Source organism: Etheostoma cragini, chromosome 15, assembly GCF_013103735.1.
Source record: "Etheostoma cragini isolate CJK2018 chromosome 15, CSU_Ecrag_1.0, whole genome shotgun sequence".
Classification (NCBI taxonomy): domain Eukaryota; kingdom Metazoa; phylum Chordata; class Actinopteri; order Perciformes; family Percidae; genus Etheostoma; species Etheostoma cragini.
In genome coordinates, this window is record NC_048421.1 from 4503897 (window position 1) to 4517565 (window position 13669).

The 13669-nt window shown below is 44.6% G+C and overlaps 1 protein-coding gene across 1 annotated transcript in view; it reads right to left on the reverse strand.

Moving 5' to 3' along the window:
• myo15aa (myosin XVAa) overlaps positions 1 to 13270 on the reverse strand; it is a 44691-nt gene extending 31421 nt beyond the window's left edge. Inside the window, exons 1-10 of the mRNA XM_034894410.1 lie at positions 6252 to 13270; positions 5938 to 6020; positions 5004 to 5067; positions 4676 to 4785; positions 4226 to 4300; positions 1622 to 1712; positions 1114 to 1119; positions 717 to 820; positions 257 to 320; positions 57 to 170 (exon numbers count right to left, since the gene is read on the reverse strand). Of these exons, the coding sequence (XP_034750301.1) occupies positions 57 to 170; positions 257 to 320; positions 717 to 820; positions 1114 to 1119; positions 1622 to 1712; positions 4226 to 4300; positions 4676 to 4785; positions 5004 to 5067; positions 5938 to 6020; positions 6252 to 11969 (6429 nt within the window). The 5' untranslated portion in view covers positions 11970 to 13270. The remainder of the gene's footprint in view (positions 1 to 56; positions 171 to 256; positions 321 to 716; positions 821 to 1113; positions 1120 to 1621; positions 1713 to 4225; positions 4301 to 4675; positions 4786 to 5003; positions 5068 to 5937; positions 6021 to 6251) is intronic.
• Positions 13271 to 13669: the final 399 nt, after the last annotated feature.

Sequence of the window (13669 nt, forward strand, 5' to 3'; positions counted from 1 at the left end):
CACATGACTCCACATTTCTGAAAATGTGGAGTCATTTGCTGCACTTTGTCTTCTACCTGGTTGAGATAATAGTAGGTCTCAGCCTCTTGTAGATAGAGAGCCTGCCTCTGCTGCGAGGGAAGACCTGCCAGCATCTCGTAGAAGACATGATAGTTCCTCTCATCTTTGGCCTGTAAGAAAAACACAAATGTAACGCTTTCCAATACAGAAAAGTGTAAGATATAAAGTGTCTTGTGTGCGCTTCTGCGCATGTCACCTGGAAGACGATACGGGACTTTTCCAGTAGATACTGAGAGGTTATGGCACCACTGATCACACCACTGGACAGTAGAGAACAAAGAGGAGAAGAAAAAAGTGTAGCATTTAATAACAAAAAACTTTTTCAGACAGCAGAACGCTGTTAGAAAAGTCGATAGAAATACAGGCTAATATACGGTGTTACTGTAATAGGAATACATTTTCTGTCTGGATTTTTCATAGGTGTTTTTCCGTATTCAAATTTTTTTTTTACTAACAGAAATTATAGTTTAAGGTCCAGAGGATAAACTGTAAATTACTGAATTTTCCAGTTTGGGATTAATAGGAATATCCGTAAACTCAACGGAAACGGTAATAGTTTTTTGCCAGTACATTATCTGTTTTTCTATGGATTTTACAGTGAAAAACAAAATGGTAAAAAAAACGTTTTTTAAAGGTGATAAAAAAGTCATACTCACTCCTCCAGAAAGACCTCTATGTATTTCCCAAAGCGACTGGAATTATCGTTCCGTACAGTTTTGGCATTTCCAAAAGATTCCAGCAGAGGAGCTGCCTCAAGTATCTGCCAAACATTCAAACAAACAATAAATCGACAACTTTTATCAGCTTGGCAACCAAACATCTTGCTCTGGGAGTAATTCAGCAGCCACTTTAACACCACCTGCTAAACAGGCTGCTGTTGCTGTAGACACATCTCTATAAAGCAAGTAAAAGAAACTCTACAAGAAAAACATAACATCTCTAATGGTGGTGGTCACACACCACAACAAAACACAGCAACCTGCTATTCTCATGGCAAAATGAGAAGATGAGTTGTAAAATGTAAAGCACAAGTCATGCAGGGAACCCCCCTACCTCAATCTGTACCCGAGCAGAGCCAGCAGAGAAACCAAGACATGAAAAAAGATTATCGTTAGTCATCCTTCAAGATAGGAAGGTTTTGTGTGTGTTTGTGTGTGTGTGTGTGTGTGTGTGTGTGTGTGTGTGTGTGTGTGTGTGTGTGTGTGTGTGAACTTGTTTAACAATATTCGTGGGATACAAAAACCAAGAGTCCAGGACACTTGTGGGGTCCCGGCAGCTTTGCGGGGCCAAAATGCTGGACCCCTGGAGGTTTAAAGCGCTGTTTAAGGGTTAAGACTTGGTTTTAGGATCAGGTTTAGAAATGGGTTACGGTTAGGGTGAGGGTAAGGGTTAAGGTTAGGCATTTAGTTGTGATGGTTGAGCTAGGGTAAGGGGCTGGTAAATGCATTATGTAAACGACAGGTCCCCACAAAGATAGTGCCACAAACCTGTGTTTGTGTGTGTGTGTGTGTGTGTGTGTGTGTGTGTGTGTGTGCGTGTGTGTGTGTGTGTGTGTGTGTACCTGTTGCGCAAGATTGCATTTGTGATGTATTGCTACTAGGAAGCGAAGGACCAGTTTGGTAGCCTCTGTTTTTCCAGACCCGCTCTCCCCACTGAAACACAATAACACATGCTCACTGGACAGAGATAACACCCATCAATACAACTCAGTAGTTGATACATTTAAAAAACAAAAGATTCAGACAGTCAGACAGCCCTCTGCTAAAGAGGTCACAGCAATTTTCTGCGTTATTTCTGCAAATATTCAAGGCCATTGTGGAAATGAGTGCCTAATAAAGTGTGCCTCTCACCAGCATGGGAAGGAATAATAAAGTATGATAAATACTGTCAATTTGAAGGATAAACATCTGGTTTTCTACCTTCATATCTTGATGTCACTGCCATCACCTCAGCTAAAAGTTTAGAGAAGGTGTAACTGGCCATAGCAAATGAACGCTGCAGAAAATAACATTGCGTAGCTTCAATTTAAATGTTTAGTGCGTATCATTTTTGATTTTACTGTATTGAACGTCCGTTATATTCAAGCTATTGCCAAATGAGTTGATACAAAGCTAATTTGTGTAGAGCACCACACAACTCTGTTTCTCAGTATGCCTTTGTTTAGAACTTGGTGTCGTCCAGTGACTTTCACACGTAGAAACTCGAGTGAAGAGTCTGTCATGTTTTTTTAATCTTCCTTGACCTCCTTGGCTACTAGCAACTGTGTGGATATGGGGTGGGGGCGCTTGCACAATTACGGAAGGATTGTGTCATATGGAGGCAACAACAGGGCTGTCTCCTCAGGGGGACGACAGAAACCACGCAATATAGCTTCAAGTTGTCAAAAAATAACAACACCAAAAATACAGTGTCCATTAGTGAGAGTGGGATATGTTATATGTCACATATTGTCCGGGAAAGCCCTTCCTACTGAAAATATGTTCCCCGCACACTTGGTGCTTTTGAAACCTTTATTGATAAAATACTATGGATAAACAGCCAGAAGCCAAGATTTCGAAATGTTTGATGACATTTCTGATACTTTTACACACTACTGATAAGATCAGTAACACTGGCTATGTGAAAAACAAAACTACCAATAAATACAAAACCTTCAAATTATGGTTTATTACAAAAAATGTGTGATTGTATTTAGCATTCTTGAATGATAGGCTGGATTTGGTTGCATACTTGGTTGCATACTAGATGGCAAAGTAGAAGCTCGTTAAGCGTAAACAATATCTGCACTTTGGGCACCACTACACCCAGCACTACACCCAGCTTGTATTAATCACTCAGAGCATCTATTATATGATCCTTCTCACCTCCGTACTGCTGTTTGTAGCGGGTTTGACTTAATTGACTAAGTGATGTGAGACCAAGCTAATCATGCATTAGACAGGGCATCAATTCCACTTTTGTGTTGAACCACCTGAAACGCTCTCACACACGCAGACACGCACACACACAGACACACACACACTGGGCTACATCACTGCCAACAGCTTAGTGCTAAATGCCCCCATTAAGCAAGCTTGGCCAATAGGGGGCAGGTGTGTGTGTGCGTCGTGTGTGTGTGTTTGTGTGTGTGTGTGTGTGTGTGTGTGTGTGTGTGTGTATGTGTGTGTGTGTGTGTGTGTGTGTGTGTGTGTGTGTGTGTGTGTGTGTGTGTGTGTGTGTGTGTGTGTGTGTGTGTGTGTGTGAGTGCGTGTGTGTGAGCGTGTGCTTAGGGACACCGGCACCTTGACCGCATTCCAGCATAAGGTTTCAACACACTGGCTGGTTAGCTAAAAACCGGGCCATTACTGGTCACTTTACACCAGACCTCAGCTACCCCTAAACACACACTCAGTGACTCCCACACAAACCACAAACATAGGGTTTGCACATGTGCACTTGGACACACACACGCACACACACACTTCTGAAAGACAATCTGCTTCTGGCCCAGACGTGGCTGGCCTTTCCTTACAGGTGTCTCATTCCAAAAACGGCTAGAGTTTTCCAGGTATGTGCAAATGTGTGGACATTTGTGTATTTCATCTAATTGTTTCTAGCCATTTCTGAAAGCACACACCAATGTGCAAGTGTGTGTTCATTTTACGTGTCAGTGCTTTTACATCTGAGTCAGATGTATTTGGGCTCTGAGTGTGTCTGTGTTTTTGTGTGTGGAGATTAGTTTTGACTTGGAGTGAGGCGCCTGTGACAGATAGACAGAGCGCGAGAGGAGTGAGAGATGACTCCGTCTTAAGTTTGCTGGACAGAAAACCACAGACAGACACTCATGAATTTACAAACACTAGTCTAACTGGAGATGGAAACATAACTGTCCATGGAGCTGAATGGAATATACCAAGGTTAAACCGTTACAAAACTTTGGATGGTTACTAATGATGTGCAAAAAACAAATCTTGCTGCTGGTTTTTACAAATTAAAAAATCTAATTGTATCTATCAAAATCCTGTGTAATTATTAATGATCTGTATGTAATTACTCAGGCACATCTGATGTGATGACACAAACTCGGTCTTAGTGAATGGAACTCTTATGTATAAATCATATGGCTGTGGACTTGTCTGGTTTACAGGGACATGGAAAGTGATTAAGACTATGGAGAGAGTCTTACCTGATTATTATGACCTGGTTGTGTTTGGCATCCATCATTTTGGAGTAAGCAGTGTTTGCTATGGCAAACAAATGCCTGAAGGAGAAAGAGTAAGTAGTGAAGAGATGACAGCAATGAACTCAGAATTTAAGTCTTTGTATCTGTTTCTCCATACTTATTACTCCATACTCGTTTTTCCCTTTCCCAAATAAATTTTTTACCTGCAACATACTTAGCCAGCTTCCTGTCAACATTTTCATTTTCTTCCAATGCAATTGACCCAACAAGTTTTGAAAAACAGGATAATTAGTAATAATATGTAGCACAATTGAAACCCAATTTAAAAACACGTATCTGTTCTGTTGTGTTTTAACAATATAATGTACTATAATGTAATACTGACAATTCCAGTGTTCAGTTTGTTGGTTTTCAGTTAACTGTCCCCAAAGCTTGAAAGTAAACATCACTCACGGAGGGTTTTCTCCGAGAGCACGACCCTTGTACAGCAGCACCATGTCCGTCCCATAGATATTGTACATCTTGTAGGGATTCACAGACAACAGAATACTACCTATGTATGTCTGAGAAAACAAGGTATGGAGAGAGAGAAGAAAAGAAGGAAACAATATTCAAAAGACAATAAAAAGAAACAGAGATAAAGAGAATGGTTTATAAAAATCAACACACAAACTCCAAAAAAATGATATGACTTCAGATTTATAGGTTCATGAATTTTTTAGTAACACAATGGTTGTGTGTAGGTGTTTGTATGTTGTTGATGTGCTGATCAGATACTTGCATAAATAAGCTCCCTCTCAGATCTTTTCCTCAGGTTCAGCAAAACAGACCCTTCATTCATGTCCCTAGACAGAAGCAGTAGGACAAAGGGTCTCTTTAATCACTATGTATGCATGTTCCACAACTGCGATTATTCCTCTGCCAGCTTCTGAGAGTCATACAGCATGTCTTTGAAGCTTCAAACCTACTTTATTGCAATGTATAAGCAGTAGGGTTTTCTCATTCTCAATATTCTAAGAAAGGCAACCATGACTGCAGATGATTAATTCAAATCTTGATAAACCAAATGGAATCAATTTATTTGATTGTAGAATAGAATGGAATGCCTTTATTGTCATTATACACATGGGAAATACCTGTGCAACAAGATTGACTCAATTCCTTTACAGTCAATAAGAAGTGTAAAATATAAGTAGTGCAGAAGAAAAAAAAAAGGGGTTGGGGGGTGAACAGTTCCTGAGATTACTAACACAGTACATATATAAAATAGTAAGAAAGATACTGTAAATATATTTGTATACACGTTATGAAAATATTGTTACACTGTTATGAAATTGCACAGAGTTATTGGTGTACCAAAACTATTTAAATAGTGCAGTTATGAATTTGCACAGAATTGTCAGTGTTGTTAAGGGATTAAACATTAAATATTGCACAATAATGTAAGTTATTGATTTAATGGTTAAATAATAGTATTGCACAGTAATGAAATTGGGGGATGGGGGGTTAGTGCGCAGAGAGGGAGGGAGAGGGGACGGGAGGAGGAGGAGGGAGGGGTCAGCTAGCCTCGTTTTGTTGGAAAACACTTTGAACTTCAACAAGAAGTAACATCACCCAACATCACTTAGAGCACCTTTAAATACGACTTTTCATTTTTACATAGTTTACTGTCAATTTGTAGGTTTCACTCTAGTGTGTGAGATTTCTCTACTTACTCTAACTGTGTCATATCTTCCACTCCATCTTCCTCTCGTTGCTCCCGGGGAGCCATGGTTGGTAGGCTTCTGATTGAGTACATCTAAATACACGCATACACACTCAGGAATGAGGACATGATGTAGGATCAATTGGCTCATGCATTAAACACTCACATGGAAAAGTACACTAATGCGCCAGGCGTTCACCCTAACATTACACCTGCAACTACAAGATTACACCACAAACACAAAGACTTATTATATATCAGTACAGTACTCAACGTTAGCTATTGTGTCTACTTTTAGTGTGAGTCATGTTTCATGGCTTTTACCTTGTCAAACCAGTGGCCCTGTGGTTCCCCCTCCCTGCTGAGATCCCACTCCCCTGGTTCATTCCCCATGTGTCTCTGTACCATCAGGCTTTGGGGGTCCAGCAGCTCCCCGTCTCTAGACATGGACCACTTATTGAGATTCTGAACTGTGCTGTGAGGTAGAACCCTCTCTGCACCCCACACATCCATGTCTTGCAGCGGAACCAAGCCTTCACCTCCAGGGCCCTGTGCCCAGTGCTGTTCATGCCCAGATCCCTGGACCTGGGGGGATACTACAGCATATGAGGGTAGGCGGAAAGAGGCTCCCCGGAGGTGAGAGTTCTGCAGGGCACCAGAAAGATTAAGTGAGCGAGGTTCTGGGGTGCTAGGTGCACCAAGCCGTGTCATGATATTGCCATCAGGGAGACGGTAATTTGCCCCACGAAGGTTTGGGTTCTTTGATAAAGCATTAGACAGGTCAAGTGTTCGAGGTGCTGTAGTGGGCTGAGAGCGAGACATCAGAGTGCCGTCAGGCAGACGGTAAGTGGCAGAGCGGAGGTTCGGGTTGCGGAGAGCATTGGAGAGGTCAAGGGATCGTGGCTCAGAGGTATCAGCAGAACTAGGCTGCCTCAAAAGTGATGTGCTTGGAAGTCTGTAGGAGGCACCTCGGAGGTTGGTGTTTAACATTGCACCAGAAAGGTTAGGACCGGAGGAGGCAGAGGTGGATGCTTGGGTTTGGTTCCGTGAAAACAATGATGATCCATCTGGAAGTTGAAACTTTGCCTTACGCAGGTTAGCATTCATCAGGGCACTTGATAGCCCCGGTGATGATGCTGCGCTCACAACATTCTGTGTCTCCTCTACCGGATTTGTAAGAATTGAACCATCTGGTAATTGATAAGAGGCTTTACGAATATTGGTATTGAGAAGCGCAGAAGAAAGCATAGAAGATGAATGGGTGACATGCTCAGGTGCTGGCTCGTTTCTTGTAACCAAAGTGCCATCTGGCAGCCTATATATGGCTTTACGTACATTGGGGTTCAACAGGGCAGAGGAAAGCATAGGTGAGGAAAGGGAGTGTACAGGTGTGGGTTCTGTCCTGGTTACAAGAGTGCCATTAGGCAAACGATATGTGGCCTGTTGCAAACTGGGATTGAGCAAGGCAGAGGATAGCATAGAGGATGAGAGGGGTGATGGTCTTTGGGGATGTTCAGCAGGTTCCGTTCTGGTGACCAATGAGCCATCAGGTAATTGATAGGTGGCCTGACGTAGGCTCGGGTTCTGAAGGGCATTGGAGAGCACAGAGGGGGACAGCTCCCCACCACCAACAGTGGTAACCGGAGACTGAGCAGGTCTCCCAGACATTGCCAAAGCTCCACCTGGAAGTCTTAACATGGATCCCTGAATTTGAGAGGTCCGGAGTCCACCAAAGAGAAATGAAGAGCTACCTCTTACAGTAACTTGTTGGGGTGTGGTGGGAGGAGGGGCGGGAGAAGCAGGGGAGAAGTGTCGCTGAAGGGGTGAGACAAAGGAAGCATTACGTAGCTGGGAGGTAAGCATAGCAGAAGACAAGTGTGGGGAGGAGGGTACAGAGGGAACAAAAGGGGCTGCTTCCTGTGGAGGTGAGAGGACAGTTGTGTAGACATTGGCATTGCGTTGTAGAGGAGATGAGTAGGAGGCACTGCGCAGGTGGGAGTTCTGCGTTAAAGCATTAGATAGACCAGGAGTGGCATATGGGCTTCCTTCCTGGCTCAAATAAACATCAGCTAATATATCCTCCTGGCCACCAAGTATGGGGGAAGAGCTTCTCTGTAAAGTAGTTGTGTAGCTGGCGTTCTGCAAATAAGGGTTCTGGAGCGCACGCCCTAGATAAGGTGATGGGGGTGAAGATTGAGGGGGGTTTTGGGGGTTGACTTCATACTGTGTTCGGGGGGAATAGGGTCTCTGTAAAGGAGAGGAGTAAGCAGTGTTGGAGTAAGGGATGGAGGAGGGAAGGGGAGAAGGAAGAAAGGAAGCACCTACCCCCTGATGGGTTGGTAAAGCATTTGTAAGCATTGGGGATGGGCCCGGCTCAATCATTGTGTAGTCATACTGGGTAATGGTTTGAGAAGGTTGGATATTACCAGGAAGACTGGGGTGATATACTGGAGGTTGAAAAGATGTTGGCCCTGGACTCTGGGGACTCATAGCCCTTTGGGGAAAGGGGGACGATGGTTGAGACATACGGTGCATGGGAGAGGCTGAACGGGAAGGCAGAGGAGATCTACGTGGCATTGGTTGTGGTGATGGAGGTCTGCTCTGCAACCTATGTACTGATGGCTGGGGAGAACGAGGACCACTATGTTTCAAAGAAGGCTGTGGAGAGACAGGAGGCACTGGAGGTGGAGCTCTGAATGACTGCTTAGATTGACGAGAAGGTTGGTTTCTGGCCATACGGACAAGCGGCTGCCCCCTACCCACAGGTCTGTGGAAGCCTCTTTGGGGAGTACCAATTCGCTTTGACTCCCTTAACCCTGTAGGCCGGGAGCCTGCCCTGGCTAACATGGGAGTTCCAGCTACAGCCCCTAACTGTCCTGAGGGAGGGGCTGGGCCACAATGGATAGAGGACCTGAATGGGGCTACATGCTGAGTGACAGGGGGTCCATGTCTACTGCTTCTCTGTGAGAAGGAATTAGCTGGGTAGGGTTTCACAGCCCCCATGGGCACATGATTTCGGCCTCCAGCACCACCTCTCAGCCTGCGAGTAGAGGACCGGGTGGGTAGGGGGCGACTGGAGATCCGTGATGGGGAAGGAGAGGGAGGACGATGGGGGGAAGTAGGGCGGAAGGTTTGGGGGGGGGACTGAGATCTCTCATGTAGAGGCGGGCTCTGTCTTTGTGGGGATGATAGGGGAGGAGAAGTGGAATGCCTCAACTTGGATGTTTGTTTTCTACCTTTAAACAAATGTGGTCTGGTAGTTGGCAAAGGCACAGCAGGAGGGGGTTGCTGTATGAAAGACAATCTCGGGGAAGGTGGTGGACTTGCTCTTTTCCTCAGTGATCCTCGGGGTGACGCTAGGGGGCTAGAAAGGGGGGATTGGGGTCGGACAGATGATGATGCCCTGCGGAACCCAGCTCGCCCCATTCCTCTTGACAGGGATGGCTGAGCTCTAACTGACATCCCTCTCCTCTGGTGTGATGAAGAAGCAGGTGGGCTTGGTGAAGCCTGCATTTGGCGTATTATTGAGGCCCGGTGAGTGAGTCCTCTCCTGTGTAAGCGAGGGGACAGATGGGGGTCTTGCTGGATGCCTGTTTGGATGTCCATGTGATGTGTTGAGAAGTGTGGTGTGGGAGGTGCCATTGCCCTAAATGATCCTGGCCTAAGTGACAGATGTGGAGATGACAGGGGACTCATTCGTTGCATTGGCCTAGGGGAAGCCACTGGTGAATGCAGTGTAGAATGCATTAGTGGAGGCATTGGTGGATGTATTTGTCTGACCATTGGGGACATTTGCCCCACCTGGAACATTCGGGAGTCTTGGGGGAGGGATGGTTGGTAAACTTGGGAGGCCAACTGTTGTGGCAGGGGGGATGGTGACATGTGACTGAGAGAAACAGAGAAAGGAGGGTGAGTAGGCTGAGAGAGAGAGCAATGCTCCTGTTGATGACTCATAGCTGTTGGCGTCTGGGCTTGTCTGTGAATGATGGGGGTTTGTTGTTTGTTCATAACAGTGGGGTAATGAATCTGTGCAGGAAAGTATGTGGGGAGGGGCTGCTCATATTGTATATCTGACATCATTTCCAGATTGTTGAGGTCAAGAGCTGGGGAAGGAGGGGGCAACATTGGGGAGGAGAGATGAGAATGACGAGGAGGAGGAGGAGGAGGAGGTGGCAGTGTTTCTACCTCTATTCTGTCTTTTCCAAATAGCCTAACCTGGGGCCTGGGGACCCTGAACTGCTCTGCTGAAAATGGCTCAGCAAGAGAGTAAGACAGCTGCTCCTGTCCATATAGCTGTCCTGTCTCCGCTGGATCCAGCCCGGCTTCCATATAGAAAGGTTGATGATAGGGGTTATACATACCAGCAGGCTCTGCATATCCCAACATTGGGTCATTATATAGGCCGGAAAAAACATCATAACCACCACTCATTGTGACATATGGGTCAGACATCCCATAGTTGTAACCCATATTGTGGTCAAAGTAATCTCCGTACAGCTCAGGGTCATATGGGTCATAGAAATCATCCATGACATTACCATGGTAACCATTTGGATCTGGCTCAACTACATACAGCATTCCATCTTCACCATAGTAATACTCCATCTCTTCATCGCCATAGTAATCATCGTACTCATCATAGCCATAAGGGTCGTAATCCACATCATCCTCGTAGTACAATTCATCATCATAATAAAAGTGGCCTTCATCATCATAGTAACCATATTCATCTTCCCACTCATCATCATCATAGTAATCTAGTTCATCTCCATAAGGGTCATATGGGTCATAGGTCATAGGTTGCCTCAAGTAGCCATTAGGTCTCGTCCTGTTGTTGTAATCTTCCTCATTTCCATATTCATCATCATACTCATAGCCCTCATTGTAATAATGAGTCTGTCTCCCTCTAGCGTCTCTGTTAGCAAATGACAGACTCTTTCGTCCATGTCTTCCTGCTCGTCCCCCTAGTCGACCTTGGCCCTTAGCAGTCAGGAACCTCCCTGTCAACCAGTTAGATACTGCAGCCATCCTTCCTAAAATCCTGCTTTTAGACTGAAACCCTGATCCTGCTTTCTTTTTCCCAAACATGCCTTTGAACTTCCCTCCCAGTCCCTTTGCCTCTGACGCCATTTTTCCCTGGGCACCTAAGCCAGATAAATTTAGTGTCTTCTTAGGTGGTGTGGTTTCTTTTGGAGCATCATTCTTTTTATTAAACAAGCTGAAGCCAGACAGACCAGGCTTTTTATCAGCAGAAGATGATTTATCCCCAAACCCAGCAAAAAGCTTGCTGGTTCCCAGTAGGGGTTTAACACCAGCAGGGGGCTTCTTTTTCTTGGAGAGTCGTAGGAAGAGACGGGAGGTACTTTTGAGGTTTCTCTTTGGTTTTGGTATCTCTGCCTGCTGTTTAGAGGGCATTTTAAAAGGAGAGGACTTTCCTGTAAGGCCTGTCAAGGCTTTGGAGGCTCCTTTGAGATTAGAACTGACATCTGGTTTCTTTTGTGCTTTTGCTGCACTTGCACCCTTCTTCTGTCCCTCTGAAGCAAAGCCCATCATGGCCCGTGAGGCTCCTTTGATGTTGACATCACTCATCTTCTTCAGGTTTATTGCTCCCATACCTTTATTCATCTTTGCCTTTCCCGTCTTTTCCTCCTCTTCCTCATCATCATCAGACGGAGGTAAGTGTTTAGGAGGCTTAAATCCCTTTACAGCAATGGCCTTGGAGGCACCTTTCAGAGCTGCTTTCCCTTTCCCTTTCTCCTTCGCCGTAACTACCTCTTTCTCACTGTCATCACTATTTTCTTCCTCAGTCTTCATCTCCTCTTCTTCTTCCTCTGACCCCTCCTCTGACTCGCTGACAGGTTTCTTTCCCTTTCCCTTTTTTCCATCATCCTTCCCTTTCCCCTTAGCTGGTGGCTCCTCTGGTTTCTTTCCTCCTTTATTGTCATCTTTCCCTCCCTTCTTATCAACCTTTCCTCCCTTCTTTGGCTCCTCTGACTTGCCTTTCTTGGCTGCTAATTTCGCATCACCTTTTTTAGGTGGCATGATGTCTTCTAACTCATATCATTCTGAACAACTAGAGAAAGAACAAGTTTCCGAAATGTGCGTAAGCAGGTCAATATCAATGTCAATGTCGTTGTACTCTTGAGAAGAAAATCCAAATAGTAGAAACATCCTCTCATTCACAATTTATTTTCACATCTTGTCTGCTTTTTTCTCCATCTGTCTTTGTGACACCCCAGAAACCCCAGCACAATGTGTCCAAAGTCAGTTCACACAAAGACAAACCACAGTGCTTCAAAACGCGATCTAGTAATGGAATCTCAGCCATCAGTGCTCGCTCAAATTACAGTACCTCTTCAATCCTCAGCAAAAACGTTGTTGTCTCTGTGTAAATAAAGAGATACAGAAACCTGCCTTGGAGTGTTATATTAAAAACACTGAATTTAAAATGTTACATATGAGAAAGATTAATCTCACTGGTACAAGTCTCTTTCAGTTTTACCCACTTGTTGCCTCTGGGTCAATGAGTTTTTCCACTGAAGTCCATCCAGCATAGCAAAGATGCTTGCTCATTTCTGTTCTTGTTCCCCTTTACAGGCTTGTAAATAACTTCCCAGGGTCACACGATGAATAAAACACCCTGTTATCCCAATGACAGGGTCTGTGTAGTCCTTTGTGTGTCTCCCATTGTTATTGCGTCCTGTGAGTCCAGCAGTGACTCCTCATCTTGGCCGCCACATCAACTTTGGCAGGACGTCCCCACAGCAAGGAGAGACAATATGTGTGCATCTGTGTGAGTCTCGGCCTTCAGGGGTGCCCTCCTCTTTGTCTGAGAGTAAATGTGTATCCTCCCACATCGACGTCAGCTTACCTTTGTGAACTCCTGCAACCTTCTGCATCTTTCTCTCTTACTAGGGCTTCATCCATCCCCTGTTCGCATCAACTTGAGGCCTACCCATATTCTCAGCTCATCTGCATGCACATATGAGTATGCTTATTGTATGATTGTGTCAGAGTGTATCCCTATGATACAGTGGCAAAGGGCACCTTAATGCACCAAATACACTGCCTCGGTGTAACCTTATCAGCAGGCTCGCTCCTGTATGAATAATGCAGGCAGGCTGAGCTGTTGCTAAACTGTGTCTGAGAGGCAAAGCCACATAAAGCCAAAACACACACACCAGCGGTAGCAGCATGGACCACAGCTGAGAGTGATGCATGCTAAAATAGCATTCAATAGTTTGCACACACCAACGTACATATGGGCATGTTTAATGCGGGAAGATACAACGGGGGACACTTTCAACTTTACATGGTTATTCAAATAAGGCAAAGGGTTAATAAAAATGAATGATTATTCAGTGTAGTTCTCCAGCTAACTGAACTCATTGGAAGAAAACTACCCCTCACAGTCCAATTTAGAGCTTCAAAAACAAACTGCCATGATCCTCTAAATATTTGGACTTTGGTGAATTAATATCCATGATGTCTATCGGAAATTTTAAAGGACAATCAAAAATTATGAATATTTATTTTGTCTCCTCATCCCTGTAGCAGACTTACATGCCTCTCTTCCCTGTCAGTAGAATAGCAAGGTTTAACTTCTATATGAGGTGGAATGTGATGGCAATTAATAAACGGCAGAGGTTGAGTCACTGAGGACGGTCTGATGTTAGTAAGTTCAATGATGATGATCTGATGTTAATTCATTGATGACGAGCTGATATTCCAGGAGGTCATCT